This window comes from Pogoniulus pusillus, chromosome 29, assembly GCF_015220805.1.
Source record: "Pogoniulus pusillus isolate bPogPus1 chromosome 29, bPogPus1.pri, whole genome shotgun sequence".
NCBI classification, from domain to species: Eukaryota; Metazoa; Chordata; class Aves; order Piciformes; family Lybiidae; genus Pogoniulus; species Pogoniulus pusillus.
In genome coordinates, this window is record NC_087292.1 from 1365760 (window position 1) to 1382989 (window position 17230).

A 17230-nucleotide genomic window follows, 5' to 3' on the forward strand; every position below is an offset into this window, starting at 1 on the left:
AGCACAGGAGGTTCCAGCTCAACACAAGGGGCAGCTTCTTGCCTGGAAGGGTCCCAGAGCCCTGGCACAGGCTGCCCAGAGAGGCTGTGGAGTCTCCTTCTGTGGAGCCTTTCCAGGCCTGTCTGGATGTGTTCCTGTGTGCCCTGAGCTGGATTGTGTGGTCCTGCTCTGGCAGGGGGTGGTTGGACTCAGTGGTCTCTTTGGGTCCTTTCCAACTCCTGACATCCTGGGATCTGTGATCCTGTGATCATCCAGAGCTGCCCCCCAGCTGGCCCCTGCAGGGTGCAGCTTTGCCCATGGCAGCAGGGATGGTGCCCCAGCAACGTGGGGGATCTCCCACTGCCTCTAACTGGGTGCATGGACAGAACTGGCAAGACAGAGCTGGCCACAGGTGGGAGTGAAAGGAAAAGGGTCGAGTGGCAGTACCCAGCACCCTCCTTCCTGCTCTGGTCCCACATGGAGCTTCTGCCTCCATTTATGGGCACTTAACTTGGGAGTTAAATGGGTGAGGTCGCTGACATGAGGCTGACAGCTCCAGCACTGGTGCTGTGGGCATCCTGGGACAGGAGGACCCAGGCTCTGGGTACATCTGGGATGAAGATCCCAGCTGCACAGGCATGCCCATGCTGATGCCAGCCTAATCTGGAGTCCCTGCTACCAGGTGGCTGTAGGAGGTCACTGCGCACTGCTCCTCCTTCTTGCCCCAGTGCCTCCCTGCCCTCCCAATCTGCTGAGCAGAGCTGGGCACAGCATGTGTTCACCAGCCCTGTGGGTGGCACACAGGTGCCAACACCCAGCTGCCCTTGCCTGCAGTACCCCATGGCCATGTCTGGCTGGACCAGGCCCAGGCTGGCCAAAGGATGCTTTGCCAGCTTGCAAGCAGGCCAGGGGCATTTCCTGCTCTGCCAAGCACAACAGAAATGCACCCACCCTGGCACCAGAGTGCCCCCTGGCTGCCCCTCCGGAGCTGCTCTCACCTTGGTAACATGGGTAGTGGTGGAAGTGGAGAGGGTTTCAGCGGTGGCACTGAAGATGCTGGTGAGCATTTCCTTCCCGGCAGAGCCGCCGGTGACCTGCAGGGCACAGAGCAGCGGCATCAGCAGGGCACAGTCCCCAGCTGGCTGCCACACGGCTGGCACCTCCCCCCCGGGCGCAGCTGCTCCGGCAAGCAGAGGAGGGCAGAGGCGGCCAGGGGCAGGCAGAGCCCTGCAGTGCTTCCAGCTGCACCCAGGAGGCTGCGGTGTGCACAGCCGCGGCGAGCCCCGAGCTGCAGGCAAGGCTCTGCGGCAGGGAGGGCACTCCAGGGCTGGGTTTCACTCTCCCCCCTCCCTCCCCAGGGCCTCTCAGTGCGGAGCTCTCAGGCCACCCCCAGCTTCGTCTGTGCCACTGTGCATGGCAGCAGGCAGGGAGGCTGCATTCTGCTGCCCGGTGCTGAGCCCAGGGCACAGCCTGCGTCTGCCCCAGCTGCACCCCAGCCAAAGCAGGCAAGGCCTGGTGCTGGGCAGGGCTGGCAGGGGCTGGCACCTCCACTGGCAGGCAGCACACTGCATGCAGCCCTGCGTGGCTGGGCAGGAGGCCCAGGGCTAGAGACAGCTCAGGTCACTATGGGAGCTCATCAGGGACTGGGCCTTGGCTTTTGGCAGATGCTGGAGGTGCAGGGCACAGGAGCAAGGCCACGGCCAGGGCCCCTCTGCCACCTACAGGAGAGCCCAGCCCAGAGCCACTGAGGGCACCGGAGCAGCTCTGGTGTGAGCAGAGGCTGAGAGAGCTGGGGGTGGTTAGCCTGGAGAAGAGGAGGCTGAGGGGGACCTCATCAGTGCTTACAGACCTCTAAGGGGTGGGGGCAGGGGGCTGGGGCCAGGCTGTGCTCAGTGGTGCCCAGTGGCAGGGCAGGAGGCAATGGGCACAGACTTGGACGCAGGAAGTTCCATCTGAAGCTGAGGAGGAACTTCTTAGGTGTGAGGGTGGCAGAGCCCTGGAGCAGGCTGCCCAGAGAGGCTGTGGAGTCTGCCCTGGACACTTCCCAGCCCCAGCTGGCTGTGTCCCTGTGTGCCCTGCCCTGGGTGGTGCTGCTCTGGCAGGGGCTTGGGCTGGATGATCTCTGGAGGTCCCTTCCAACCCCTCCCACCCTGTGGTTCTGTGATCTCACTCCCCAACTTTCCGAGCATCTTTCTGCTCTTCTCAGTGCCAACCAACCAGCCAAGGGTGCCAGTGCTGGGGACGTGGGAAGGGGCCCTGTGGGCCAAGCCCCAGCCCCCCCAGCCCCACAGAGCTGTGTCACTTCCACTTGGCCAGCACTGGCCCAGCTCACCGGTGAGAGGGAGCGCAGGTCTGTTGTGGCAGGGGCACCTTTCCCAGCCTTGGTACTGTGATCCTGAAAGCAGAGCAGATGGGCACATTGGCTGGCATGCAGTGTGGGGGCAAACAAGGCAGCTCAGCCTCCACAGGCATCCCTCGTGGGGTAGGGTGTCCCTCCCCAGCACAGCTGGCCCCAGTTGCCCTCGCCGAAGCAGAGGGACTGCAGGGGGCAGCGGCTCCCCCACCTCTTGAGGCCAGCCCTGCTTACTGAGGTTGGCAGTGCCATCTCTGCGGTGCCAGGGGCTGTGGCTGTGGCGTTCCTGCTGCCTGGAGTGCCTGCTTCCACCTGCCAGAGCAAAGAGAACCCGGTGAGCCAGAGAGGGGGTGACACAGTGATGGTGCATCCATCCTTGCTGCCAGAGGAAGCTGAGGGTCATGAAACCATGGGCACAGCTGGTGCAGCAGGTACGGTGGCTGCTGCTCTCTGGAGATGTCCTCCATGTGCCAGCACTGCCCAGTGGCATGGCAGATGGGGCCAGGGATGCACACAGAGTACCTCTGGGGGGAATCTGGTTTGATGTATTAGAGACTGGCTGTGAGAGTGCCCCTGACCACCCCACTCAGCCACCTGCCCTCCGGGGTGCCACTTGGGCACAGGGTTTGCTGGAGTGAGGCTCAGAGAGCCACCGTGGGGGTCACGGCAGGGCAGTGCCCCATGTCACCTGGGCTTCGTCGGCGGCGCTGCCGCGGGTGGGCTCCGAGCTGTCTGCCGCTGCCTTCTTCCCGCCCGGCGCCAGCTCCGCGCCCACAGCATCCGTCCTGGGCGCTGACGGCTGCAGCGGAGACAAAGCAAGTCAGGCCCCGAGGCACAGCAGCGACGGCTCTGAGCGCTCCTCCTCTGCCAGCCCCCACGAGCAGAGCATCTCTGCCCCACTCCTCTGCCAGTGCCACACATCTGCCACCTCCTGCAAGCATCACGTCGAGCCTAACCGGGGCAAGGGGGCAGAGGCCAGGCTGCTGCCCTGTGGGCAGTGCTCTGAGTGCCACACCTGATGCTCTGGCCCTGAGATTTTCGGGATAGATCTATAGACACCATGGTTAGGTCAAACTGGTCCTCAACAGGTGGGTGAGACCCACCACATCCATTCCATTGGTGCCCCACAGCAGCTTTATGAGCTGTGCCAGCTGCTAGCTGCCGTGGTGGGCACCCTGAGTGTCAGAACCTTGAAGGAGTGCAGGCAGGCTCCCAGCACTCTCCTGCTACAGGAACCTGGAGCTGCCAAGGCTCCTGCAGAGGCGATGCTCAGCCAGGGCTCAGCATCACTGAGCCAACAGCCTCCCCTGCCCAGCACTGCCCATGGGGCACTGTGGAGCTGATCAGCCATGCCCACAGCCTTGCTGTGACCTCGGTGCCCACAGCATCCAGTACTCTGCCCGAAGGCTTCCAGACTGGCTCAAAGAAAGATCCCTCTCATCCTGCAGCTGTCTCCTGGTTCCAGGTCTGAACTCAACCCAGCAGCTCCAGGAAGCGTTGGCGACTTACCTGCCAAGGCTGGAGGGCTGCCCCAGCACTGCAGAGGCAAGGGAGGGTTTTGTCCAAGCCAGGGAGGCTCTCCCACCCCCTTCCTGTGCCACACACTCAGCTACCCCCAGGCAGGCTGCATGCACTCCTCTTAGCCCTGTCACAACTGCTCCTAGCACAGGAGGGACCTCTGCCAGCTCTGGAACGGCTCCCACCAGCTGCTCTGGAACCCCTCCCAGGCACAGGTACCACCAGAGAGGTTAACTGGCAGCACCTCTCTCCTCGCTACACGCAGTGGTGGCTAACTTCATGCAAAACACAAGGACAGAGCCCGGTGGTTAGTGAGAGGTGCCCTGCCCAGCCGCTGGCACATGCTGCGGCGGTGCGAGGGGCAGGGCAGGCGGCCAGAGGCAGGGGTTAGGAGAGGATGAGGACTCCTCCCGGTTAGCAGATGCACGAAACACACGACAGAGCCATGCAACACAGATGACAGCGTGCACCAGGGGGAAGAGCTGTGCCAGCCAGGCCCCTGGCATGCCTGGAAGCTAGCATGCTCCTCCAGACCAGCGTGGGACCGCACACGGGCACGGCAGCACCGGGACGGGGCACAGGGAGGCGCGGCGGCACTGAGACCGTCTCGGTGGAATGGCATCCCTGTGTACCTCTGGCCGGGAGACGTCGGGGCTGGGCTGGGAGACCTTCTCCCTGCCTTTGACATCCTCCTCCAGCTCAGGCACTGCTTTGTCAGTGTGCTCGAAGGGAAGCAGGCCCTCGTCCTCCGTTTCGCTCTTGTCCTTGTCCAGCTCGGGCAAGCTGCGGGAGATGTCCTCAAAGGCTGTGCCGTGGAAGTCTCCGATCACCGTGAAGTCCACCTCTGCCTCCAGGCTGGAGGTGGAGCTGACCGTGATGCTGGAGCACTTGCGCTCGATGGCCAGGTGGTTGTCCTTCAGAAAGACCGAGTCCTTCTCCTGCTCCTGCTCCTCGTCGCCGGTGTCGCTCTCGGCAGCCCTGTGCCGAGGGGGCTTAGCTCTCTCCTCGGCGCCCTCCCTCAAGCCTGCTCTCTGAATGAGACACAATGGCGGAGAGAGACGGAGACAGTGAGCCCCGCGCTGGGCACTGCCGGCGGGGAGCGGGGAGGAGGCTGCAGCAAACAGCACAGAGTGGAGTCAAACACAACTCAAGCACGGAGACCCAAACCTTTCCGACAGCAGCGGCTTTGCGGGGGGGTGGGTGCAGAGGGGTCACTCGGTCGGGTTTTACCCAAAGCCTGCCGGCAAGGAACCGTCTCAGAGAAAGGGTTGGTCACACAGAAAAGCTGGGCCAGCTCGGGGGCACCTCAGAGTGCCCGGGGGGAGGGGAGCAGACGTGTGCCAGACAAGAGGCCCGCTGGGAGACATTCGGGAAGAGCTCGGACGCCGGGGCCACCGTACGGCAGTAAGGTTGGGCACCCAAAACAACCCAAACAGAGGCAGAGAGACAGAGAGGAGACTGAAAGAAAAGAAGGAGAAGCAAAGGAGTGTGCCAACTGCACTGAGCGCTCGCCTGGGCCCCGCAGAGCAGCGCCCCAGGGGGAGCAGGACCAGCCCCTGGGGGCTGTCCACCAGCCATGCACACCAAGGCAGCTGCCTGCGCCAGGGGATCTGCCCCACTGACCCAACGCTGCCCGTCCAGAGGCCTTCGAGTCGACCTGGCTGAGTGTTTGGGCAGTGTAAATGGCAGCATGGGCACAGCCGGGCCGTGGCCTCCCTCCCTTAGACCTCCTCCATACACTGACATACCTCTCAACTCCACCACCAGAGGGGACTTTTCCCACTGCCACCCTTTGCCATGAAGCTGTGGGAAATCCAGACCCATTGCTGGGGTTCCTACCAGGGTCTAGGGCTAGGCAGCTCCGCCTTAGGGACAGCTCCGAGCCCACTGGTGCCAAAGGAGCCCACCAGTGCCAAAGGAACCCCACTGGTGCCAAAGGAACCCACCTCCAGGGCTCTGGCCCAAGCGCTTGCAGCCAGAGCCACCCCCGCAATGGGCCAGGCTGTGCCAACACAACCTTCCCTTGGCACTGCTGGGAGGTTGAGAGGTATGAGAAAGAGAGCATCAAACAAAGTGGAGCGGAACAGGCTCTGGGGGGTGTGTGTGTGTAAACAAACACAGACAGCTCAGCTCTGCAGCGGGGAGGGGAGCTGGAAGCACGCAGCCCTCAGCTGCCCAAGGTGAGCTTTCAGCCTACAGTAAGCAGCAGTCAGCAAGACAGCACTGAGACCTGGGAGACCACTGGGGCAGCAGTCTTTGAGTGCTCTTCTCTCGGGCTGGGTTTTACTGGCGGGTCAGATAAAGCCTTCTCTTCCCCACATGGTTCCTGAGATTTGCTCTGGATTAGAGAAAAGGGTTAGTGGTAAGGCAACGAACTCCAGAGGAGCTGCTCTAGCGCTGCCAAGAGCCAAGGAAGCTTCTCCATCATCCAGCCACAGGGAGGGCAGGGGGCAGGGGAGGGAGAGGGCGGCGGCGAGCTAAGCATCGCGGCGAGGAATGCGAGGGTGAAGCGGGAAGCGTGGGCTCGCTGCGGCTGTGTGCGTGCCTGGCACAGGTCACAGCTCCTTCGGCCACCCCCCTACTCCCTGCTCCCGTCCTGGCTCCTGGCCGTGAGCCTGGGCCCGCTCCCGGCTTTCGCCAGCGGCATTCTCCGGGCAGACCGAGTGCTGGGGGGGCAGGGGGACGGACAGAAGCCGATGAGGCAGCTGGCAGAGGGGCTGCGTTCAGCGGGGGGGGGGGAGGGTAACCTGACCAGACAGACAGACAGAGGGCAGGGGGTGCGAAGCGGCTGCTGCCGGCCGATGGAGGCGTGGGGAGCAGCGGACACGGGGGGCACACAGCATGCGCATGAACGCCCCGGGCGGGCAGTTCATCGGGGCAGTTACCACCGCTTCGGCCAGCGTCAGCTCGCAGCCCGAGTCGGGGGAGGCCAGCTCGGCGCTGTCTTCTGCTCCGCGCTGCAGCTCGGCACAAACGGCTTCCTCCAGGCACAGAGCCTGCCGGGGGCCTCCCGAGCCCGCCCCCTGCCCGAGCGCCGCCGAGCCCGGGCTGGGCAGAGGTGCCCCCGGGCTGGGCAGAGGTGCCCCCGGGCTGGGCAGAGGTGCCCCCGGCGCGGTGAAGCCTGCGCTCGGCAGCTTGGCTGGTCCCGCAGCGCTCTGCCCCTTCGCCGAGCTCTCCGCTTCGGGCAGCGCCAGCTCCTGTCCCTCCTGAGCTGCCTTCTGCTCCACGGTGCTTTGCTCGAACATCTTAATCTTAGAGGCCACTGAGGTCTCGCTGTAGTCCTCGCTGCCCTGCCAGCTGCCCGGGGGCACAGCTCCTGTGCCCACAGCCACGCATGCCGAGGACCCAGACTCCATCTGGGGCGTCCCTGTACCTGCCAGCTCCTGCCTCCTGCCTTGGTAGGTCAGGGCTGCCAGCCGGTACACCTGGGCTCCTCCGCACAAGCCTGCTGCAGAGTGCGAGTGAGGGGCAGCAGCAGCTGCTTTGGCAGCAGGCTGAGCCCAGGCTGAGGGCTCTGGAGGAGGGTCACTGTCCCTTGTGGGGTCTCCTGCTGCGGGGCTGCTCCTGCCCTGCAGATCTTGTCCCACGTTGAGCTCCGAGGCCCAGGATGGCTCTTGTGCTTTGGGGTCTGGGGCCCGGAGCAGCCCTCCTGCCTCCTGGGGCAAGTCTCTGTCCGTGGCTCCGCTCTGCCGTCCCGGGTCTCCTGCAGCAAGGGGCAGCTCTTCCGTGCAAGGGCTTCTGTCAGGGGATAGTTCTCCCATCCCACAGCCTTCATCTCCGGTCAGCTTGCCTGATGTGGGCCCTGTGTCCTGGGAGAGCTCTCTGATTGTGGGCTTCTCCTCCTGGCATGGCTCTCCTGTGTCAGGGACTTTGCTCTGGGCTGCCCTCACCATGACAAGGTTCATGTCCTGGGCTACCTCCCGTATTGCCAAGTCTCTGACCTGAATCAGCTCTGCTGCAGCATCTGTGTTCTGGGGTGGTCCTCCTGCAGCAGGGCTTGCATCTTGGTGTGGTGTCCATGCAGCGAAGCCCACGGTTTGGGGCTGTTCTTCAGACACAGGATTGCTGCTCCTGCCTATCGCCACCTGTGCTCCAGGGCTCAGGTCCTTGGGTGCTCCTCTGCCTGCTGCAGGGCTTGCCTCCTTGTCTGTCACCTCGGAGGGGCTCACATCCTCGGGCACACCCACACCTCTTACAGGGCTGGTGCCCTGGGCCAGGTCTGTGCCCTCAAGCTCAGTGCCTGGGGCTGGCTCTGCAGGGACAGGGCTGGGTCGCTGGGGAAGAGGCACAGGGGCAGAGCCCTCCAACCCCCCGGCGGTGTGAGGGTGACCCAGCTGAGGCACAGCTGGCACAGGTGACTTGGTCTCTATCTCCTCCATCTGAAGAACCACTCTGGCACTTTCCTCATTGTCACCATCTGCCCCAATCCTTCCAGCCCTCTGTCCTGGGCTCCTTTTGTGCTCCTCACCCTCATGGCCATCCCTTGCCAGGCTGCACAGCTTCAAGCTTCCCACTGGGCTTTGCAGCTCCATCTCCTCTGGCCCCACGTCTTGGCTACGTGGTAGGGCTTCACCTCCCTCGGGTGCTTTGCAGCCTGCCAGCCCAGCAGATGCTTTCTCTTGCTGTAGGAGCAGCTCTTCCTCCCACCCCAGGCTGGCCCCACCACAGCCTGTCCCACGCTGGCCTGGTGCTTCAGCAGGCTTCCCAGACACTGCCCCATGTTGCTGACTTGCTGAGGAAGGGGACTGGAACCTTTCTGCTGCAGGGGATGTGTGCCCAGATACCCCCCCAGTTGTGTTCACAGTGGCTTCTGGTCTCTCCTCCAAGCCAAGCTGTCCAGCAGTGCCCAAGGGCAGCTGTGGTTTATTGTCCTTCTCCTCTCCCTCTGGATCTCCTAGGTAGATGATCCTCTGGGTGGCAGAAGTCTCTGAGCTCTCATCAGTGGCCTTCACTTTGACTTTAATGAGCTCTGAGGCTGCAGGGGGCACTCTGCCCTCCTGCTGCCTGGAGGCTGCAGATGCACGCTCCTTGGAGACCTCCTCTCTCTCTGCCTGGGGAGGCTCCGGCCCCAGAATCTTCACTCTTTGATTCTCTTCAGGATGCTGATATGGCTTGGGCAGGCTTGGCTCACCGGTGGCTGCTTCCTCACCCTGCTTTTGGGGCCCTTTTGTGCTGTCTGCCTCCTGGCTGGGCTCCCCCTTGCTTTCCTTCTCAAAGATCTCATCCTCCCAGACCGACTCAAAGTCCTCTGGACTGGCGATCATTTTGGCTCTCCTCCGGGTATCCAGGGCTGCCCCTGCAGGCTCCTCCTGGCCTGCCACTTCCTTGGCTTTCCCTACTGCCAGCTCCACGCTCGACAGGCTTCCACTCACGTTCACCTCTGCAGCCCCTGCGTGTGCTTCTTCCTTCTTGACTCCCAGAACTTTCCTCAGGGCTATGGTTTCCAGCCTAGGAGTTTCTCTCTCTATAAATACCCAATGCTCCGAGCCCTGCATTGCAATTGGAGCAAGAAGAGTTAGCATCAAACATATTTCACCTGAGTGCTGCTGGCTGCTGTCATGAGCAACAGGAAGCTGAGCTGCCTCGGGTGGGGCTGGCTAAATCAGCAGCAATCATGCATGAGCTGAGGCAGGGTCTGCACAGAGCCTGGCAGTTGGCTGGCGGAGAGAAGGGACTGAAAATAAGGGAGCTGATGACAGGGACTGAGCCCTCTCCAGGGACTATGCTTGGCTCTGGCTGGGGAATCACCTCCATACCTGCAAGCTTAGTTGGAAGTAGCCAAGTGGGAGCAGTGCTCCCAGGACCAGCTCTGAGGCCATCATCCCTGGTGGGAGGGTGAATGCAGCAGGTTAAACGCAGCCTGGCCTCTTCGCCTGGCTCCTCTCTAGCAGTCTCCAGGAGCAAAAAGGTGAGGTCTCAGTGTAGGCAATGCTCTGTGTTCTGAAGAGCTCCACTCTCAGCTTCATCCAGGTGCCCCAAGACTGTGTCAGACTGCCAGAAGCTCAAGCAAGACACTAGACTGCATTTAGGCACCTGAAAGGCCCTTTCCCCTGCCTGCCAGATTCACTCTGGAGTCCTTCCTGCCCTTCCAGCTGGGCAGGGAGAGCTCACCACAAACAGCTCTTCAGCAGAGACCAAGCTGGTCAGAGAGTGTAACCTGTACAAGGCTTTGGCACTGGCAGTGCAAAAGGACACCTCAGGCACCTGCAGCCAGCCCTGTGTCCTGCAAGGCAGCTCCAGACTTCACAAGTGCCAAGAACAAAGCACTGCTAAAACTCAGCCCCTTCTGGAACAGGAGGTAGGAAGGGACCCATGAGAAGATGGCAGCAGGGAAAGCTCTGCAGCCTTGCTGGGCACCCTACTGCAGGCAGCAGGCCTGAGAGGTGCTGTGGGCATGCTCCTGCTGAGCTCACCGTGGGGCTGGCCCTGCCCAGGACACAGGCTGCCTGTGGCACTGCTGTGGGCTGGGCAAGATGGAGCCTCTGAAGCAGCAGGACACACTCCAGGCTGCCTACTGCCTGCTCAGACCACGGTAAATAACCCAGCAAACCCTGAGCCATGCCCACACGGGGGGCAGAGGTGTTCAGAGCAGCTGCACCAGAGGTGAAGACCTAACAACCGATACTGAGGAGGGGGAAACAGGGGGCAGAGGACAGCAGAGCAAGAAGGAGGAGAAAAGAAGATGATACCAGAGGAGAAAGGAGGAAAAACAGTTACTAGTGGAAGGATTTTGAGAAGGAAAGGAATCAGAAACTGGTGAAAACCCCCAGCAGAAAGATGTCAGCTCCCAGCTCCCACCTTCTTGACCAGGTGGCAAAGCAAGCAGAGCTCCCTCGGCTCAGTGGCCCACACCTGGCCCTGGCAGCACCTGGGCAAGCAGCTGATCTCACACCTGCCCTCCCTGCCCTGGGCTCTGGCAAAAGTGTGGCTGCCCCCTGAAAGTGCCTCAGGAGTGCCCAGTGGTGAGCAGCACGGAGGCTGCAGAGGGGCACAGGGGTGGCACCCGGGCACTGCCATGCCACACACGCAGCAGGAAGGGTGCCCCTCCCACAGATGGGAGACAGGTCTGTGCCAGGGATTCAGCCCTGGCACCTGCACCCTACCACAGCCAGGCACACCCACACTGGAGGAGCCAGACCTTCAGGAGAGCTGTCCCAAGCCAGCTCCTTACAGCATGGCTCATAAGGCTCTCCTATGGCACTTCACCCTGGGTGCCCAAGCACCATCTGCTCTCCTGAGCCCTCCCTCCAGACCTGCCTCCAGGGCAGGTTTTATTTCTTCCTACTCCATGGGAACTGCAACAGAGGCAGTTGGTGACTGCCAGGGGCACTGAGGGCATTCCCAGCTGGCTCTGACCCAGGAGAGCAACATCTGCCCTAACCTGGGAGCTGGGCTGGGCCTGCCAGCAAGCACAGTTTGGTCTCTGGCACTGCCTCAGCACCAGACCTCCCACTCAGCAGTGATGTTCGTGGGCAACTCAGCCAGGAGGCTGCTGGGGTGCACTAAGAGAAGTGTGGCCAGCAGGGCTAGGGAGGTTCTCCTGCCCCTCTGCTCTGCCCTGCTGAGCCCCCACCTGGAATCCTGCACCCAGCTCTGGGCTCCCCAGTTCAGGAGGCACAGGGATCTGTTGGAGAGAGCCCAAGGGAGGGCTCCAAGGATGCTGCAGGGAGTGCAGCACTGCCTGAGGAGGAGAGGCTGAGAGCCCTGGGGCTGAGAGTCTGCAGAGGAGAAGGCTGAGAGGGGACCTGAGCAATGTCTGTAGGTAGCTGAGGGCTGGGGGGCAGGAAGGGAGGCACAGGGACAGCCTCTGCTCACCTGTGCCCTGCCACAGGACAAGGGCAAGGGAGGGAAACTGCAGCACAGGAGGTTGCAGCTCAACATGGGGAAGAACTTCTTGGCTGGAAGGGTCCCAGAGCCCTGGCACAGGCTGCCCAGAGAGGCTGTGGAGTCTCCTCCTCTGGAGCCTTCCCAGACCTGTCTGGATGTGTTCCTGTGCCACCTGTGCTGGATTCTCTGCTGCTGCTTTGGCAGAGGCTGGGCTGGCAGATCTCCAGAGGCCCCTTCCAGCCCCTGACATCCTGGGATCTGGGCTCCTTTCCTGAGTGCTCTGCACTGTGGTCTCACTGCTGAGCCCTGCCTGCAGCCAAGGCAAGGCTGGACGTGTTGTGAGCACAGGTACAGATCTCTGCAGGGGAGTCCTCTCATCCCCCTTCTCTGGCTGCAGCCCACAGTCCTCTGGAGACCTCTGGAGGAGCCCTAGATGATGAACTTCCTGGGGCTCCTTCACTGACCTACATGGTTTAGATCCATAAGCCTTAAGCAAGTCTCCTGAAGCCTGGAATGATGTGGTTGTCCATGGCAGCACCTCCTAACCAGCAAGGAAAATCCCAAAGCTCCACTTTTCTGTCCAAATCAGCTCCCTTCTCCTCAGACTTTGGTGGGATGAGCACAACCACCTCCACAGAACAGCCAACTGCTCTGAGCTCTGACCTGAACTCTGCTCTGCAGGGACAGCTCTGTTTCCACAGCCCTTTAGTCTCCAGGAACCTTGGGGATGCCCAGAGCAGGTATCTGGACACTTCTGGAGCTTGAGAGATCAGCAGGCTGGAAGGACAACATGTGCCAAAGCAGGAGCCCAGCCTAAGAAGGGATGATGCTGGGAAGGGTCCATAGAGCAACCCTGACTTCCCCTGGGATAATCACCTTTCATACTTCTGCTCCCAACACATCTGCTGGAGCACCTGGCAGAGCCTCTCTCCCTGTGGCCTACACATGACAGGAGGCAGTGAGCTTGTGGGAAGCAAAGAAACAAGAGCACGAAGCTGACACAGCCTTCTGCCCCTGCCAACAAGCTCCAGGAGCCAGGGCAGGCAGAAGGCTTCCTCCTCTGCCACCCTCCAATGTCTCTGCCACCTTTATGTGCTCCTCAGAGGGACCCAGCTCACCTGACAGGAAAGCACCAGGCCAGCCTCATGGCAAGGAGAGGAGAAGGAATGAACCTGAAACACCGAAGCAGCAACCTGGGCTGCTTTGGCACCCAGAGCTGGGGGACTGCCTGCAGCTCCCAGCCCTCTGGTCCTCCATGGGGAGGGATGGGGGGAACTTAGGGGGAGAAGCCAACCCCAGCAAGTCTGAAGCCCATGGGCACCAAGGGAGCTCTTGGCTGAGCATGATGAGAGCCCCAAGCTCTGCAGATGTGCTGGACTTAAGTTTTTACCCTCTTAGGGCCACAGATTCCTCCTGGCAATCAGAGGCCAAGGGAGGACAAGTGTCTGCATCTCAACTGCTGAGCCTCAGCCACTAACAGCTGGTGAGGCCACCTCAGCACAGCCCTGGCACACCGAGGGTGCCCAGAGGGCAGAGGGGAAGGCTCTGATTGAAGAGCTGTGTGCAAAGCTCACTTCGTAGGATCACAGAATCAGCCAGATTGGAAGAGACCTCCAAGCTCATCCAGTCCAACCTAGCACCCAGCCCTCTGCTTCTGCTGCTTCTGCCCCCCAGCTCCTAAATACTGGTCCCTAGAGGGTCTCAGTGTGGGGCAGGAGATGCTGCTGCAAAGCCTAAGCACCATGAAGGGCCTCAGTGTCCTTGCTGGAGGCCGAGGCTGTGCCCAAGCCCTCACTCACCCCCACACTGCCCCCCGAGGAGCTGTGCTCCAGCCAGCCCAGCTTCAGGCTCCAGCTGCGTTGGTGCCTGCTGATGCTGGCAGCTTCTGCCCTAACTGAAGGAGCTGACAGGCAGCCAGAGTGGGACCAGCTGTGCCCCTGCCCCATCTGCCCTCCTGCCTGGTGCTGCTCCTGCTCTGCTGGCTCATCTGGGGGCTCTCAGGCAGGATGTGACCCCAGCATCATCGGGCACCACCCTGCAGCAGGGTCCAACCACACCAAAACCAAGCCTCCAAGACTCATTTTCTTCTCTGAGTGGTGCCTGCTCTCAGCTGTCCTGGGGAACAGGCACCACCACCACCTGAGATGAGCCCTGCTGTGCCAAGAGCCTCTGTTCCTCACCTGTGGGCACCTGCATGCCCCTGCTTTGTACATGCCTAAGTCCAACCTTTATGATGGCTCCAGAGAGGCCCTGATTTGGGGTGCCAGGGCCCAGGAAACTGGAGCCAAAGTGCAAGGACAGCAGAAAGGGATTGCTAAAGAGAGCCTGCAGCTGCCTGCCTGCTTACATCCAGCGTGGACACCCACAGAGTGCCTGTGCCACCGGCCTCCAGCGTGGCCCCCTCACCCAGAGCACACCCACCCCTGGAGGGGTGCAGAGCAGGGCTCCACGGCAAGGTCTCTGCCAGGACCCTGTCTCACAGCCCAGAAGAGCCAGCCAGGGGGGAGCAGATTTCACCTACAGCCCTGCCCTGGCAAAGGATGCTGGGGAAGGAACCCTGCCAGGGGTGCCAGCTGATGGCCCAAGCACTGCTGGGGGCTGGGGGCAGGAACCACCTCAGCAGGCTGGAGGGCCCACGGGGAGGGAGAGGGGTGGGGAGAGCAGCAGGCTGGTGACAACCTCAGGAGAGGAGACAAGGCTTTTCTGCGTGAAAGACTCCATGCTTAGGGAGGCTCCGTGCCCGGCTGAAAGACCGTCTAGGCTGTCCTCTTCCATCGTCTGTGCCAGCAGGGCAACCCCAGCACCCACAGGAGAGACAGAGACAGAGACAGAGAGAGACAGGGACAGGGACAGGGAGAGAGAGAAAGAGAGAGAGAGAGCACATGAGAAGGAGAGAGGAACAAATGGTGGGTGGAGGGAGGGGTGGATGGACAGAGGCCGCAGCTGTGCCAGCTCTAGAGGCTCCTTTTACAGCTCTGCACCTTACACAGTTGCTTGTAAGAGACACAAGGTGAAGCTCTTCTGCCTCTTCCCAGCTCAGTGCTCTGGGCTGGGGCTGTGAGCTCACCTCTGCTGGGCTCACCCTGCAGCCCCAGGGCTGTGCTCGGTGCTGGGGAGCAGCAGCCACACGGTGCCCATCACGAGTGCCCTGCAGACAGCCCCTGGCACTGCTGCCCCACAGCGCCCCGCGCCCTCCTCACAGCCCAGCCTCACGTCCTCACTTGCTCTGCAAGTGTCTCAAGGCAAAGTGGGCCTTGTGTGTGGCATCCACCCTGCCTGGTGCCATGCCCAATGGTGCAGGCACAGGACCAGCTCTAGAGTCCCCATGACAGAGTGAAACACTGGCAAGGGAGCAGGGAGTGTCCCTGGCAGGGAGAGGGCATCCAGGCTGACAGCCCTTGCCACATGCTACCTATAGTAAGTCAACCAGGAGCTCAGCAACACAGAGCACCACACCTGTGCCCCTCACATGGCACCAGGGGCCCTGCATCCCCTGGCACCCACTCAGTTCCAGCTCCCCAGGTGCCCTCCTTTCATGGTCACAGTTGCACTGCAAAGCCAGCAGGCATAACATCAGGACAGGGGCACCTGTGTGCAGGGTACCAGCGAGGCACTGCTCACTTCTCTGCCCACTCCCTCCCCATAGGGCACAGCTGGTGGGAGTACCATGGGGCACCTCCATGCAGGCACCTGCTCCTGCTCTGCTAAGGAGAGCCCTCGGGCAAGAACTGCACCGGGCACCACCCCATGGCAGCCCTGCTGGTATGAGGGGTGAGGGAAGCCAACAGAGCCACAGCCCAGCTTTCAGGTACCCCCAAAACACTGCCCCCCAGAGAAGGATGAGCTCAATCCCACGCAGTGCCCAGACACGAGGGGAGGTGCCCAGCAGCAGTGTGAACGTGGTTGGCTTGGCACAGAGCCCAGAGCCTGGCAAAAGACCCCCTGCCCGGCCCCCCCACCCCATCTTCCCAGCAGGAAGCTGTCACCATGCTGCCCCAGGAGGCAGAGGCACAGAGACCACCCCAGAGCTGAGCAGTTTGGCCTCCCCCAGGAGAGCAGCAGCAGCAGCAGCACAAACCTCGGTGGCCTTCTCTGGGGTTCCCTTGGGCGTCTCATCCTCGTGCTTGGGTGAGGAAGAGGCTGGTGAGGAAGGCAGCCTCCTGTCGCGGTCCCTGTGCACCAGCTTGCTGTTGGGCTCCTTCAGGGTCCGCTTCAGCTCGTTGATGCTGGCCTGGTGCTTCAGCAGGACATCTTCTGGCTTGTCTAAAAACTTGGGGAGAGAGAGAGAGAGGGAGACAGCCACGGTCAGAGCACCAGCCCAGGGCAGAGGGCAGCAGGGGCGCCGGGAGGGGCTGTGGCACACTGGGCCAGGGTCTCAAGAGCCACGGGCACAGCGCCAGGGCAGCCTGCTCTGCAGCTCTCTCTCGGGTGGCCTCAGGGAGCAGCAGGAGGGCAGCAGGTGCCCCGGTGTGGGGAGGCTGCTCCCCGAGAAGGGGACCATGTGTCCCCAGCACTGCCTGCCGAGGAGCAGCCCAGCCCCCTGCAGGGACAGCGCTGGGCTCCCCCCGGGACGGGCACGGAAGCATGGGCAGCCTCCCCTGCTGCCAGGCACGCAGGAGTCTGAGCCTCTGCCCCCAGCAGCGCCTCCAGAGGAGCTCCTTAAAGGGCAGGGGGTTAAGGGCTGGGCTCCAGCACGAGTCCAAGCCGGTGCCCAGGGGCAGCCTGAGCGGGCTCTGGCCTGTTGTGGAGAGAGGAGAGCTGGCAGCGCTGCGGGGGCACTGAGGGGTTAGCAGCAGCGTCCTGTGCTGGCACAGGCACCAGGGCAGCTCCCTCCTCCTGCCACAGAGGCGGGCAAACCACGGCAGAGCAAGCACCAGCAGGAGCCAGAGCCCTGCCTCTGCTTCCAACTCAGACCTCTGCTGAGGCTCGAAAGGAGTCACCCAAAGCACCTCCCCAGGCTCCCTCCTCAGCAACAGCCCAGAGACCCCCGAGACCCCTGCCCAACCCTGCAGCTCCTGCAAGCTCTCTGCAGTGGCACCAGCAGGCCCCTGCCGTGCACCCCCGTGTCTGAGCTGGGGAGAAGTGCCTCATGGTTTGCCCACCTCTGGGCTGGGGGGTGCTGGGGCTGGGGGAGCAGCACATGCACATGCAGAAATGAGGTGGGCATGGGAGGGACCAGGACCGGTGCCTACTGCCCCAGCAGGGTCTGCCCTGAGGTGCCAGGCAGGATGGTGAGGGCTGTGTGATGCCAGCACAGCAAACCCAAGGCCTGGCTGCAGTTGCCTGTGCTGGCAGCTCCAGCCAGGATCCATCTTCCATGGTGAGCAGAGGGAGAACCTTCAGGGGGCAGCCGTGGATTTCGTTTGGGATGAGTCTCTCCTGGGGGGGTCCCTGCAGCGGAGGACACAGCCTCCCTCTGCTCCACAACTGTCTGCCTTCTGCCCTGCAGGCACCTGCCTGCTGGCACAGGGTGGGAGTGCCCCTACAGGCAGCTGAGCAGGCACCAAAGGTGTGTCCGAGCCCCCTTTGCCCCCTTTCCCGGGCAGGATGGCT

At 62.3% G+C, this 17230-nt stretch overlaps 1 protein-coding gene across 10 annotated transcripts in view; it reads right to left on the reverse strand.

Annotated features, from left to right (window-relative positions):
• Positions 1–17230, reverse strand: part of EPB41L1 (erythrocyte membrane protein band 4.1 like 1) — a 96126-nt gene that overhangs the window by 12640 nt on the left and 66256 nt on the right. For 4 of the 10 annotated variants that reach the window (XM_064167759.1, XM_064167756.1, XM_064167757.1 and 1 more), the window contains 9 exons: positions 15756–15947; positions 14357–14455; positions 6736–9339; positions 6081–6188; positions 4483–4881; positions 3021–3131; positions 2567–2644; positions 2312–2374; positions 978–1073 (listed from right to left, as the gene is read on the reverse strand). In XM_064167759.1, coding sequence (XP_064023829.1) covers positions 978–1073; positions 2312–2374; positions 2567–2644; positions 3021–3131; positions 4483–4881; positions 6081–6188; positions 6736–9339; positions 14357–14455; positions 15756–15947 — 3750 coding nt within the window. The remainder of the gene's footprint in view (positions 1–977; positions 1074–2311; positions 2375–2566; positions 2645–3020; positions 3132–4482; positions 4882–6080; positions 6189–6735; positions 9340–14356; positions 14456–15755; positions 15948–17230) is intronic. The other 6 variants (XM_064167764.1, XM_064167763.1, XM_064167760.1 and 3 more) reach the window with 5 other exon arrangements.